Source organism: Pungitius pungitius, unplaced genomic scaffold (assembly GCF_949316345.1).
Source record: "Pungitius pungitius unplaced genomic scaffold, fPunPun2.1 scaffold_133, whole genome shotgun sequence".
In the NCBI taxonomy this organism is placed as follows: Eukaryota; Metazoa; Chordata; class Actinopteri; order Perciformes; family Gasterosteidae; genus Pungitius; species Pungitius pungitius.
Window position 1 is genome coordinate 5383 of NW_026909903.1, and position 14122 is coordinate 19504.

A 14122-nucleotide genomic window follows, 5' to 3' on the forward strand; every position below is an offset into this window, starting at 1 on the left:
CTTGTGTTCTAGTTCAGTATTATTTCATCAAAGTTATTCTTTGGTTGTCGTAATCGATGAAAATAATTAGATTGAAATTAAATGTATTATCCACAGTCAATGAGACACTTACAATTCACTTCACAGACCCGGCCGGTCCATAGAGGGCATCTCTAGGTGTGTCCCCACCAATCAGCGACAGTAAAAGGTTTTCATGAAACGTGGATGATATACCAGGTAATATTTGTATATTAAGATATGTTTGCAAAATGTATGCTTTTGCTGCATGTCCTCTCCGCTTGTCTCAGCTGGGCTCGGGGTCCCAAGGCAGCGGGTCTAAGAAGCAGTTAGCCAATCACAGATAGAAGTTAATGAGTGACATCATCACTTTAGCATCCTAAAATGCATTGAGATTTGTCGGAGAAACTAGACGTAAAACAGCGTGACCTCAATCAATCAGACAAAGGACCGGCGTGAAAGGGAAACCGCACATATGACGCTTCTGTAGAGACTTCTACACCTGGGATGATTAGCTAGCTAGTTAGCTACATGCTAACAACGCGCGCATGAAAATCCTATCTATTTTTATTATTTTATTGTCGACATTAAGACTTGATCTGGGAATAGATTTATCATTTTTGTATTTTACAGTAATCAATGGACAACTTCACACCACTGGTTATTGCATCAAGAACATGATGACATCTTTAGATTCTTAATCTGTCTCAACGACCAAAATAAAGTTCACAGTGACACAAAACAGAAAAACATTAGACATCGTTTTTTGCGGTCAACAAAACATGTCTCTCACCCCCTCGCCTTCCATTTCCCCGAACTAAACTGTGGCCACACCTTCATCCCCATTGATACCAAACAGCACGTGACTTAATTATCGTAAAGAAAAGAGGCGTACCAGGTGGCACCAACAAAACCTGGCTCCTACATTGCCTTTGTGGCTTTAAAGCGTGTTTGTTACAGCCATGAACGTTGTTGGTGGCCTGTGTGTATTGGTTTTCTGTGTTTTGCATGCAGCCCAGCAGCCGGCTTAATTGACGGTCCATCCCGATTGGGCGCACAATCAGAGCCGGCCCCTTAAAAAAGCCTTGGAAGACATCCGATTGCTGGAGGCCAGTTTTGTTTGGACTTTCTTTTCTTTGCCACTTTGAGTTTTTGGGAGTTAAGTTAAGAATAATACATTTTTAATTATTGTTAGCCCTTTTCTGTGTTGTCTGCTACTTTTATTTCCCTCGCGTTTTTGTATATATAATAATTATATTATATATATTATAATAATAATTGTTACGTTCCCTGCTAGGGTCAGGCACAGGCTCAGGGGCAAGAGGAACCTTGATTAAATTAACCAGTGGAGCATTCCCAATTAATGCCCCTGTCAGAACAGTGAGCGGAGGCTATTGCCGCCCAAAAGCACCCGAAAAGGCCGTCAACGGTGCAGAAGAAGCATGAACAGGCGAGCAAACGGGAGAAGAAGGCTGCGAGCCTTGCAATGATTCAGCTGGATGAACTGGTGCAGTGATGGTAAGACTTTTTGTGGCCAATTCCAGCAGCAGCTTGAGTAACTCGACCTGGTGTCCCTCTGAGACCCTCTCTGTCTGTCCTTTTCAACCGCTTCATATTCCAGTTTTCTCAAGTCAAAATCAACCTCAATTTCTTAAAATCAATTTATTTTTATTATTATTTATTATTTACTTTTTCTCTTTGACACTTTGATTTTAGCTCTTAACCTTTAATTTAGATGTTTTAAATTGCAGTTTACGCTCCTGGAATTTACACTGACGAAGTTTGAGTTCCGGTTCCGACGAACTGCTATTGGCCAGAAGCCGGATGAAAAACTGGGTTTTTCTCTCCCTCAGAAAGGAACTCTCTAAAAAACCGCCTTGAAGAAAGTCTCCTTAAGGTTTTTATCATCAGCTGTAAAGTTAATGTAATATTCTACAATTTGAACTAAATGGTCCTTAGTACAACTCTGCAGAAGGACCCTCAATAAACTCGTCAACCACAGACATCCTCCTACACGGAGCACAATCTAATGTGATCCAAAGATACTACCTGACAAGTCCAATTTGAACTGCTGTCCAATAATAAAAAACATCCTACGTAAGCAAAAACATTCTCTATGCCTGAATATGTATTTTACTATTGGACGTTTATGCAGAAAATGTTTGTCCACCAGAGGGCACTGACGAGTTCATTTATTTTAAATCTATCACTCAGTGATATAATGGTCACAATTATTTATAAATGCAATGGAATGTTTTTAGAGCTGTTTGTTCAGATTATTTCTATTATTATTATTATAAAAAACAAATATCAGCTGATTTGCTGTAATCAGAATTGAATCATCTAAAATGTAGAGTCTACTTGCTGGAGTGCTGCATTGATGGATTGATTAATTTAACAAACAGGCAAATATGATGTAGCACTCTGAGTAAAGTTGCTTGTTTGTCACATGAGTATAATTTCAGTATGTGTACTACCTCGTGGGAACTGTTAACTATTGCTTTGCTGGTATTTAACACATATCTGTACTTCTCTTTTGTGGCTACACATTGTTGTATGTTTCTCAAATGTACCTGGTTCCTGTTTCTTAGGAAGGCTCAGCATCACTTTTTAAACATAAAATAACAAAGTTTGTTTAAGACAACATTTTTGAAGACATGTTCAGTTTATTCTGTATTTTTCATGCAAAAACATTTCCTCTGTTACATGTCGTCACTCCCTCCAGGAAATACACAGCACCTCAGTTCTGCTCCTGATGGATTTATTTGTGTTTTATGTGCACAAAAGAAAATTCTTCACACCTTCTTCTTGGAACCAGCCCTGACTAAATGTGTCCCAGCTCTATTATTAAATAGAATAGTATTAAAGATGCTGCGTGCTGAACCCAAAGCTAAACTCAAACATGTATTTTTACTTTCTCCTGAGAAGTGGCTTCAGTGGAAAGTTTGAACAGCAGACATTTCTAACCCAGGAGATGCTTCCTCTGTGATCTCATCAGACGCCTGGTTGGCCTGCAGGAGAAAAGCTTTGTATTGATCAGCTGGGTTCAATATTAAAAATGCTCACTGTTCCAAATATACTCAAACTCACCTGTGAGACATCAACGTAATCACTTTCTACAGGAAGTTCTGAAAAAACAAATTCATTGCAGAAGATTAGCTTCGGGAAAAATGTGTTTTTATTTTGAGAGTTTTTTGATGTTCAGTTCTTTTTGCGATGTGTGTGTTTGTCGTGGCTTCACCTCTGGCTTTACTGGTCCTCTTGCTGCAGATCATCAGCACAGACGCTGATAGAACGATGATCATGACGACCAGAGGCAGACGCACATACAGCTGCACACCTGGGGTTGGTTGAGCAGTGTCCGAGCCGCACGGCCATGACAACACGCAACAGGACAACACAAACAAGTCGGAATGGAGTTTCTAACTGAACGCTGCTACAGTGACACGTGGAGGCAGAAGTTTTGAGCAGGTTGATTATGAAATATATCTGAGAGCCTGCAATTATTGCCAAGATAGATAAATGATTTAATCAATACTTTATTGTAAAATAATATTACCAACTGCACCTGTTGTCTGTGTCTTCTGGGTCGTCTCGGTACCTTCAGGTGGGGCTGATGGAGGAGTGCAGCTTCCTGTGCTGGAGCTCACACTCTGTGTCGTAGTCTCTGTGGAGGCTGATGGGACTGATGCTGAAGAAGGTTGGACAGTCACTGTTGGTTGTGAAGAGATCCGAGCTGAGAAACACACAAAAACAAAACATTTATCTGTGGTAACATTTACTAAAATAACTATCTGCAAATGTATCAATGTATTTCTGATCATACAGTGAAGGTAGTCACTGTATGATGTATTGGTGCAACAAAATATTCAAATCAGCTGCAGTGAGTCTGAATTTATCAGATATTTACAGTTTAACTGTTGGTTTAAATGATGATGAAACCATGATGGAAATATGCCTCACTGACTTTAATCATCAGAATAAACACACGCAGGTATTTGAAACTGTGGTGGCGGGCGTGGTTTCGGCTCGGCTGCAGAGGGAGAGAGAGGGGGAGTGGCTCGGGGAACAGTGCCAGGTGGAAACACTTGGCAACCAGCTGGGGGGAATTAACGGGTCTCCTCTCGCCCCTATAAACAGTGAGGCGAGCGAGGAGGGAGGGAGGAGACGGACCGACCGACCGAGCGAACGAATTAATTGATGAATTGTGCGAATAAAAAGCATTTTGTGAAACCCACCACCCTGCGGTCCTGTGCCGTGTCTTCAACCCCACGCACCCACACCGTACAGTGGCGCCCAACTAGGTATGGAACCCGGCGATCAGCAGGCGGAGGGGATGGCGCAGCCGGCGATCGCGCTCGGGCGGATGCTGGGAGAGATCGCCGCGATGCAGCGGGAGCAGGCCGAGGTCAACCGGCACTTTCTGGGGGCGCTCCAAGCCCAGTCGGATCGGCAGACCCGGGTGTTGGAGCAGCTGGTGGCCCGGCCAGCCGCGGCAGCACCGGTACCGGGTCCCCCGGCGTACGCGGGGGTGGTGCTGCATAAAATGACGCCGGCGGACGAGGTACAGTCGTACCTGGAAATGTTCGAGGCGATGGCGGAGGCATGCGGGTGGCCGGCGGACGAACGGGCAATCCGCCTGCTGCCACTACTGACCGGAGAGGCGCAGACAGCTGCCCTGGGTCTGCCGCCCGGGGCAAGACAGGACTACGCCGGGGTAAAGAGGGCCATCATGGACCGGCTGGGGCTCTCCCCCGAGGACCACAGGCGGCGTTTCCGGGAGGCGAGGCTGGGTCCGGAGGACCGTCCGTTCGCCTTTGCTCAGCGGCTACGGGACGCGGCCAACAGGTGGCTGCAGCCGGAGGGCGCGGGTGGCGCACCGGCGGTGGTGGAGAAGGTGGTGACGGAGCAGTTTCTGCGGGGGCTCCCGCCAGGTAAACGACGTGTCACGATTCGACGCCTACCCAATGCCCCGGGTCGACGAACTCCTGGACCGGCTGGGCACTGCACGTTTTTTTACGACCCTGGATTTAACTAAGGGCTACTGGCAGATTCCCCTGTCTTCAGAGTCCAGAGAGAAAACGGCTTTCTCCACTCCGTATGGTTTGTACCAATTCACCATGCTTCCCTTCGGCTTGTTCGGTGCCCCGGCCACGTTCCAGCGCCTCATGGACCGGGTGCTGCGTCCGCATGCCTCATATGCGGCCGCGTACCTGGACGATGTAATCATCCACAGCACCACCTGGGCGGAGCATGTGCGGCGGGTGGACGCGGTGCTGGAGTCGCTGAGGCGGGCCGGGCTCACCGCCAACCCGGGGGAGTGTGCAGTTGGACGGAGGGAGGTACGGTATCTGGGGTACCACTTGGGGGGTGGGCAGGTGCGTCCTCAGGTGGACAAGACGGCAGCTATTGCAGCCTGCCCGCGCCCTAAGACAAAAAAAGAGGTGAGGCGGTTTTTGGGGCTGGCGGGTTACTACAGACGGTTCATCGCCGGCTTTGCGGACCTCGCCAGCCCCTTGACCGACCTGACCCGGAAAGGTGCGTCAGATCCGGTCCAGTGGTCGGAGCAGTGCCAGCGGGCGTTTGAGAAGGTAAAACAGACTCTCTGTGGGGAGCCACTCCTCCACACACCTAACTTTTCTCTCCCGTTTGTTCTGCAGACCGACGCGTCGGACAGAGGGCTGGGGGCCGTTTTGTCCCAGGAGGTGGAGGGGGTCGACCGCCCCGTTGTCTACATCAGCCGGAAGCTATCGGAGAGGGAGGCCAGGTACAGCACGGTGGAAAAGGAGTGCCTGGCCATCCGGTGGGCGGTGGGCTCCCTGCGCTACTACCTCCTGGGACGCTCATTCACCCTCTGTTCGGACCACGCCCCGCTCCAATGGCTCCACCGCATGAAGGATACTAACGCCCGGATCACTCGGTGGTATCTGGCCATGCAGCCTTTTAACTTCAAGGTGGTCCATAGGCCGGGGACGCGGATGGTCGTGGCGGACTTCCTCTCCCGCCCTCTCGAGGGAGGGGGGGGGGAGTAAGCTAGGCCGGACGGCTCCCCGGCCTAAGTCGGGCGGTGGGGGTATGTGGTGGCGGGCGTGGTTTCGGCTCGGCTGCAGAGGGAGAGAGAGGGGGAGTGGCTCGGGGAACAGTGCCAGGTGGAAACACTTGGCAACCAGCTGGGGGGAATTAACGGGTCTCCTCTCGCCCCTATAAACAGTGAGGCGAGCGAGGAGGGAGGGAGGAGACGGACCGACCGACCGAGCGAACGAATTAATTGATGAATTGTGCGAATAAAAAGCATTTTGTGAAACCCACCACCCTGCGGTCCTGTGCCGTGTCTTCAACCCCACGCACCCACACCGTACAGAAACATCAACAGCTGTCAGTGAACAGTTAATTCTCTCAGTAGAAACTCACCTTCTTCAACTGTGATCTCAATCTCACTGGATGATGATGGTAATAAAGATCTATATAAACCACATCTGTACTTTCCTGCATCAGACTTAATCAGCTTAGTGATGGTCACATAAATCACTTTAGAGCCAACTTCTTTATATTTAATGCTGTATCTGCCGCTCTCAGCTGTGTCCTCTTCGGTTTTAATGAGAATGTCTCCTTGTTCACACGGTTCCTTACAGAAGAACTTTGTTTTTCCAGATAAAGTGAAAAAGCATCCAACTGTGATGTTTCCTCCTTCCTCTCCTGTATGGACGAGGATCTCTGCATTGATGAGACCAGTGTTTCTGCCCCCCAGTGCTGTTGAAAGGATGATCAATCAATAGTTATTATCTGGACTTCCCTTCTTCCCCTGGAACAAACTACTAGTCTGTGACTGAGGTGTACAACAGAGTTTAGGATAACATTCAGAGAAAAATCAAGTCATACATTTAGTAGGATGAAAACTATTGGCTGAGATTAAAGTTTTCAAATTTAGAAGAAAAAACACATTTCAAGTTTTTTTAAGATTACAAAAACATGTGAAAACATTATTTTTAAACATTTTAATATGAGATTTCAATACATTACAGGACAGAATAATACAAAAATCAAAACATTTTGCGCAAGACAAAACATAATCGTAAATATTGGGTTCGTTCTTTGAGTCATGGAGAACAGCTACGTATTCATGAAGTAATTATTTATTTTTTTCTTTTGTTGAGATAAATGGAGTCTGCTGAGTTCATTGAGCGGCTGAACACACACACACACACACACAAACAAACATACACAAATCTGCAGCTGTACTCAGATTTACTCTGGGGTTTTACCCTTTAATTCATTCTTAATTCAAGACTTATTTTTTAAGTTGAAAGTACATTTACCATAAGTAGTCGAGTAGTGTTTCTATGCAACTGCATTTATTTCATACGTTCCGTTATTGTACAGACTTGGATAACAATGTGATAAGTATGTGTTTTTGTACTTTTAACTTTTATTTGGAACATTTAAAAAGTTATTCATAGTATTTCAAGAAAATAAGTACTTCTCCCCCCGCTGAGTGACTACGAACATCCTGTCTAACCACAGAAAGTAATATTACATGAACCAGTTTGAAATTTGATCAAACTTTACTCGAGAGAAACAGTTTCAACTGCAAAGTTCAACTGACCCTCAATAGAATAATAGTATTTTAAAATAAAAGAAGGGTAGAAATAGAAAGTCAGACTTTTTTTTGCAACAGATTGTTTCTACGGTGTAATTTATAGTATTTCAAGAACTGAGTACTTCCACTTAGTGACTCATACCAGCTCATCCTGTTTAACCACAGAAATTATTTTACTTGAACCACTTTGGGATCCACTCAAGAGAAACAGTTTTCCATCTACTGCAAAGCTCAACTGACCCTCTATAAAATAATAGCATTTCAAAATAAGAGAATGGTAGAAACAGAAATTCATCGTACTCACAGAAAAAGAAGAAGCAGATCAAAGTGTCAAAGTTGTTCATGTTGGAGGTTTGATGGTTAAAGGAGCCTCTCTTCGGTCTCCACTGCCAAAGCAGGAAGTGCTCACTTCTCTAAATGATGGAACCCCTCCTCCAAGTATGTCACATTCTCTACTTAGTTTTTTTTCAATTGCTAACGAGCATTGTTAAATACTCTTTTACTGTAGGATCCAACGCATGCCTTAGAGAGGGGGGGGAGAAGCTGAAACTTTTCAAATGTGCAGGAAAACAAATTATTTCATATTTCATATATTCATATCATATTTTTTCTTCATATCATATTACATAAGTATGCTTTAGTACATTCAATAGATTAGAAATGAGTTATTTTGTAACGAAATAAGGTTCATGTGAAAATTCCTTCAAACTTTCTATTAAAGTTCATATTTGGTGTAATGCTCCCTCCTAGTGTTTATCTAGGTCAGTGTGCTATGAGTGACTTGCGTGTTCACTGAAGGAGAATCTGTTTCCAGTGATTTTGAGACATGCATGAAGTGTTTTGTTGGTCTGAGTGAGTTTTATAGGTTAGAATAATTATGTGGCCAAAATGAATCTTGCATGAAGAGTTTTGAAAGTGTAGTTTCAGTATTGAACGACGCTTGTTAGAAAAAACGCTTGTTAACTTGTGCAGTAATTTAATGTTTTGTCTATAAAAAGGTATAATATGCAACCACATTGAAAAAAAGGGATCGTTCTCAAGAATCCAGTTATTTTTGCACAGATGGCATTTCTCGTGTTATTTAAACAGTTATCATAAGTTACCCACAAAAAAATAGAACATTTAGATAACATGTTTATGCATTAGGTCAGAGCTTCTATTTCTTTGTAAAAATCGTATGTGCTCACTATGACATGAAACAAAGACAAAGAGTCTTGGCTTCCAGTGCTGCTCCAGGACTAAAAACCTCCTGCAAGGACTTGGTCCTCACACCTACGAGTGATATTTCTCATTTTAGGTGTAACTCAGCCGTGAGAGCAGCAGAAAAACACAGCAAATCCCTCTCAACGCACAGTGAGGCTGTGTCTGGACACAAGTTGTTGTTTGTGTTACACGTTGTGTGTGTGTATATGATTCTGTGTCCACGTGTCCAGGCCTCAGAGCGCAGTAAACGCTGTGTTATAACCACGGTATTTGCTGCTGTAATGTTCAGTTGGTTTGTTAAATCGATCCTCACAAATGAGACGTATTTGGAACGTGTTTCTATTCAGAGCGCAAGAATTCAGTTTCCTAGTTGTGTGTCTGTGATCACGTTAAACGCCGCCGTGTCTCAGTGTGGCAGAAAAGATCCCCTGCGGAACTAATAAAGGTTCATATTGAATTGATAACTCTACTTGTGAAGAAATACATTTGTAAAGTAGCTTTACTCAAACTATGACTGTTAACATTTAACTTAAGATACCAAAATGTTTTTTAACTGAAATGATACATAATTAAAGAGTTCAATCATGAATAAATATTTACTATTGTTTGCAAAGTCTTATTTTTTTATTCATTTTAAATGAATAAAAAATAAAAATAAAAAATTACTGAATTTCCTGCAGGAGAAGAAGCAGATCAAAGTCAGATACTGGTCATGTTTGAGTATTTGTTGGTTTAACTGCGTCTCTTTCTGCTTCTCTACATGATGGAGCCCCTTCTCCAAACACATCATAGTTCCAATCCCATTATCTGAGAAGTAAATGGCGGATTTTACATTATTATCATTAAAAAACTTCTATCGTCCGCATATCAAAATGACATTAACTCCTAGGGAGCCATGGTGAGATTTTCATATTTAGGAAAACAAAGAAGTTTAGTGTCTATGCTGCTCAAAAAATCAAATGAACTAATATTGTCAATTGAGTTATTTGTCTCTTTCAGTGATGTTTATCTACCATCTATACATACTAATGCATTTTATGTAAATGTGGTGCGGTAGAATTAAAACTAATGACAAATGATATGAGACAATTCTGTAAACAAAACATTTGTTTTATTTTTGTCAAGAAAATATATTTTGAGTTTTCCCAATTTCTCCTGAGCATGGAGTCTATTATAAACTATTTTAGTCTCATTGGGATGATAATATATTACTATAGTTTAAAGTATCAAAATATGCTACATACTATATTTCCCCTCACTATTGTGCTCATGTTATATAAACAACCTCAACAAAACCAATTATAATCTTAAAAAAGCAGAGCAGACAATACAAGAACCAATACAGCCTTTGGCTGCGATCACAATATAGATTATCTTTTCATTCCAGCAGCTACTTGGCTCCTAGGTGTCACATTTATAACTGTAAAACTACTATAAAAGTTCTCAAAATAACGTGTTAAGGCCTCTGACTTGATAAAAACGGATGGTGGCCTGCTGGTTGCTGGTTCAAAGCCTTCGTGCTCCCCTGTTGATGCAGAACGGGGCGTCGGCGGCCTCTTCTTCTGCTGCTGCTGATGTGGAGAACAACGTACGGAGGACGTGAGGAGTCTTCAGCGCGGCGCCACTTCAGCTGGAGGAAGAGTAGATCACGTTGTCTCTCTCACCACAAGAGGCAGAGTCCCCCTGAGAGTAGATCAGATTATTAGAAGAGTCTTTAGCCTGCGATGACACAAAGGGGGGTCAAAGTTCATCACTCAGGTCGTTGCATCAACCTGAGTGATGCATCACTGCAGCGTGTGTGCTTCCTCGTATCATGTAAACAGCAGCAGGGTTTTAACTCCAGATGTATTGAACTGTATGTATGTGTGTATTCAAAGTTCCACACAGCAGTTTTCACAGAGAATCAACAGAAGCTTGTGGTTCCAGATATGATCACAAACCAGCCTGGTTCCTGTTTCTTTATAAGTTGGTAAAATGGTGAATGGACTGAACTTGTATGTACTTGTTTGTCTTTAGTCTTCTTTTTTGTCCTTTTAGTCTTTCGAACATTGAAAGTACTTGAAGGTTGGATTTCTCTCAATGAAAAGGATAGACTGAGAATTTCTTTTTCAACTTTTTAACTTGCTATTTTTACTAAAGGTAAAAGCTGTAATTCTTTCAAATCTGAAACAAACTGAACAGAGGTTTATTTAACCTCTCTTTTGAGGATTTGTTCATAATATCCTGTCTAATCTAACAAATATAATCATTAATAAATATGTAAATAACGTTTTCATTTGTCTCAGACCACCTCTTAAAACCTGGTTCAAAACAATACAGTACATTTAAAAAGCTATTTTAAGAAGTGGCGTCTTTCAGCGTGGGACAGATATCGCTTGTGCGAAATGTTTTAAAATCATAACTATGTCCGTGTGGATTTGTTTTAGTAGATGTAACTTTGCCTGAAACCTAACATCCTCGTAAAGATGCAACTCACCGTCTCGTGAGAAGTGGCTGCAGTTGCCAAGCTGTATACGTCTGTGGTTTCGACCTCATTTTGTGTGTTGTATTTTACAGAAGTGTAAAGTGATGAAATGTCTACAGGAGCAGAAGAGCTGCGTCTGTCCTCCTCTCTGATCTCCTCGTACACGCGGTTGTCCTGAAGGAGGAGAAGAGTTTGTAGGCTTCATATTCATGAATGATGCTGTGATGTCCCACATTTACTCAAACTCACCTCTGTGTGATTCGGGTAAATCGTATCCACAGGATGATCTGAAAGGAAACCAGTTCAGTATCTGAGCTCAAAGACACAACTTAAAAAAACATTTTCTTAAAAAAATAATGATTGTAAAAAAGGTTTTGGGCCGACCTACATTCCTCTTGAAGTTGCACATTTGTGTCTTATTTCCTATTATCCTGTTATGGCTATCATAAAGTAGAAGACGTAGTGGAAGTAGAATGTAGAATGTCAGTAGAATAAAGCTTTTAGGACATGCCATTGTGTGTGTGTGTTTGTGTGTGTGTGTGTGTGTGTGTGTGTGTGTGTGTGTGTGTGTGTGTGTGTGTGTGTGTGTGTGTGTGTGTGTGTGTGTGTGTGTGTGTGTGTGTTTCCTGTTGCTTCACCTTTGGGTTTACTGGCCCTCTTCCTGCAGAGTATCAGTGCAGCTGCTAATAACACAACAATGATGACGGCCAGAGACAGACCCACATACAGCAGACCGCCTGTGAATGTTTGAGCAGAGGAACAAGTTTGTTTTACACTTCATTCTGGATTATATCTGAGCCAGAATAACACTCAAGCTAATGATGTCAACTTAAAATGTCCAACCCTTAGTTGTCTGTGTCTTCTGGGTCGTCTTGGTACCTTCAGGTGGGGCTGATGGAGGAGTGCAGCTTCCTGTGCTGGAGCTCACACTCTGTGTCGTAGTCTCTGTGGAGGCTGATGGGACTGATGCTGGAGAAGGTTGGACAGTCACTGTTGGTTGTGAAGAGATCCGAGCTGAGAAACACACAAAAAGAAAACAGACACAATTACACAACAACATACTGATTGTAGATATTTATATTTATCTGTGGTAACATTTACTAAAATAACTATCTGCAAATGTATCAATGTATTTCTGATCATACAGTGAAGGTAGTCAATGCGTTTGGTGCAACAAAATATTCAAATCAGCTGCAGTGAGTCTGAATTCATCAGATATTTACAGTTCAACTGTTGGTTTAAATGATGATGAAACCATGATGGAAATATGCATCACTGACTTTAATCATCAGAATAACCACACGCAGGTATTTGAAACATCAACAGCTGTCAGTGAACAGTTAATTCTCTCAGTAGAAACTCACCTTCTTCAACTGTGATCTCAATCTCACTGGATGATGATGGTAAGAAAGATCTATCCAAACCACATCTGTACTTTCCTGCATCAGACTTAATCAGCTTAGTGATGGTCACATAAATCACTTTAGAGCCAACTTCTTTATATTTAATGCTGTATCTGCCGCTCTCAGCTGTGTCCTCTTCGGTTTTAATGAGAATGTCTCCTTGTTCACACGGTTCCTTACAGAAGAACTTTGTTTTTCCAGAGAAAGTGAAAAAGCATCCAACTGTGATGTTTCCTCCTTCCTCTCCTGTATGGACGAGAATCTCTGCATTGATGAGACCAGTGTTTCTGCCTCCCAGTGCTGTTGAAAGGATGATCAATCAATAGTTATTATCTGGACTTCCCTTATTCCCCTGGAATAAACTACTAGTCTGTGACTGAGGTGTACAACAGAGTTTAGGATAACATTCAGAGAAAAATCAAGTCATACATTTAGTAGGATGAAAACTAATGCCTGATATTAAAGTGGCAGATTTCGAAGAAAATAATGAGTATGAGAACAATATTTTTAAACTTGGACAACTTAATATGACATTTCACTTCATTACGAAGGACAGAATTAAAGTAGTAAAATAAAAACATAAAGTTTGCAAAGACAAAAGTAATTAAAAGTAAATATTGGGTTAATTGTTTGAAAAGTCTCAGCTGTGTATTATTTATGATGCAATAACTGTTCATTTTATGTATTTGCTTTGTTGAGAGAAATGGAGTGTCAGCTGGTAAAAACCAGCCGGCCATCCCGAGAGCGCCGTTCCCACCGCTACCGTCGGCGGAGGTACCATTCGAAGGCTTATAGGTACGGACCTCATCGGGCCATTTCACCGCAGAGCACGGGGATATCGCTTTGTGTTCCGGTGGATTACGCAACACGACATCCCGAGGCAGTGCTGTTGCGCATGCTGCGTATGCCGCCACCTACCTGGGTGACGTCACATCATATACAGAAACCCGGCGGCGGTAACTCCAGCACGGCTACAGAGTGCATGACTTTTTTTTTGCAACTGTTTCTACGGTGTTATTTATAGTATTTCAAGAACTGAGTACTTCCACTTAGTGACTCATACCAGCTCATCCTGTTTAACCACAGAAATGAATATTACTTGAACCACTTTGGGATCCACTCAAGAGAAACAGTTTTCCATCTACTGCAAAGCTCAACTAACCCTCTATAAAATAATAGCATTTCAAAATAAGAGAATGGTAGAAACAGAAATTCATCGTACTCACAGAAAAAGAAGAAGCAGATCAAAGTGTCAAAGTTGTTCATGATGGAGGTTTGATGGTTAAAGGAGCCTCTCTTCAGTCTCCACTGCCAAAGCAGGAAGTGTTCACTTCTCTAAATGATGGAACCCCTCCTCCAAGTATGTCACATTCTCTACTTACCCTTATACTTCTTTAGACATGATTGTAAGTCATTAATGGTTACTAGATGCAGTAATGTTATTTTTTGTGTCTAATA

At 42.5% G+C, this 14122-nt stretch overlaps 2 protein-coding genes across 6 annotated transcripts; both read right to left on the reverse strand.

Annotated features, from left to right (window-relative positions):
* Positions 1 to 2661: 2661 nt before the first annotated feature.
* LOC119223748 (uncharacterized) lies at positions 2662 to 7970 on the reverse strand. 4 transcript variants are annotated; one of them, XM_062560646.1, is made up of 6 exons: positions 7899 to 7970; positions 6409 to 6747; positions 3557 to 3688; positions 3239 to 3337; positions 3088 to 3125; positions 2662 to 3008 (listed from the first exon to the last, which is right to left on the reverse strand). In XM_062560646.1, the coding sequence occupies exons 1-6, from the start codon at positions 7936 to 7938 to the stop codon at positions 2931 to 2933; spliced, it is 726 nt and encodes a 241-aa protein (XP_062416630.1). In that variant the 5' UTR covers positions 7939 to 7970; the 3' UTR covers positions 2662 to 2930. The 4 variants fall into 4 exon arrangements, with proteins under 4 accessions (XP_062416630.1, XP_062416629.1, XP_062416628.1 ...); XM_062560645.1 differs by having other exon boundaries at positions 3557 to 3709; XM_062560644.1 differs by having other exon boundaries at positions 3566 to 3733.
* Positions 7971 to 9898: 1928 nt separating this feature from the next.
* LOC119222596 (CMRF35-like molecule 8) lies at positions 9899 to 13971 on the reverse strand. Of its 2 annotated transcripts, none has more exons than XM_062560648.1 (7): positions 13891 to 13971; positions 12626 to 12964; positions 12105 to 12251; positions 11900 to 11998; positions 11511 to 11548; positions 11274 to 11435; positions 9899 to 10480 (listed from the first exon to the last, which is right to left on the reverse strand). In XM_062560648.1, the coding sequence occupies exons 1-7, from the start codon at positions 13928 to 13930 to the stop codon at positions 10424 to 10426; spliced, it is 882 nt and encodes a 293-aa protein (XP_062416632.1). In that variant the 5' UTR covers positions 13931 to 13971; the 3' UTR covers positions 9899 to 10423. The 2 variants fall into 2 exon arrangements, with proteins under 2 accessions (XP_062416632.1, XP_062416631.1); XM_062560647.1 differs by having other exon boundaries at positions 12105 to 12275.
* Between the last annotated feature and the right edge of the window lie 151 nt (positions 13972 to 14122).

Excerpts from the sequence above, each read along its gene's own strand:
- LOC119223748 (XM_062560643.1), bottom strand. The coding sequence starts at position 7,938 with ATGAACAACTTTGACACTTTGATCTGCTTCTTCTTTTTCT. Across the intron at positions 3,734-6,408 it reads TGAGATCACAGTTGAAGAAG|CTCGGATCTCTTCACAACCA; the intron begins GTGAGTTTCTAC and ends TGTGTTTCTCAG. Across the intron at positions 3,126-3,238 it reads GAGGACCAGTAAAGCCAGAG|AACTTCCTGTAGAAAGTGAT; the intron begins GTGAAGCCACGA and ends TTGTTTTTTCAG.
- LOC119222596 (XM_062560647.1), bottom strand. The coding sequence starts at position 13,930 with ATGAACAACTTTGACACTTTGATCTGCTTCTTCTTTTTCT. Across the intron at positions 12,965-13,890 it reads GATCTGCTTCTTCTTTTTCT|CACTGGGAGGCAGAAACACT; the intron begins GTGAGTACGATG and ends TCCTTTCAACAG. Across the intron at positions 10,481-11,273 it reads CAGCCACTTCTCACGAGACG|GGGGACTCTGCCTCTTGTGG; the intron begins GTGAGTTGCATC and ends ATCTACTCTCAG.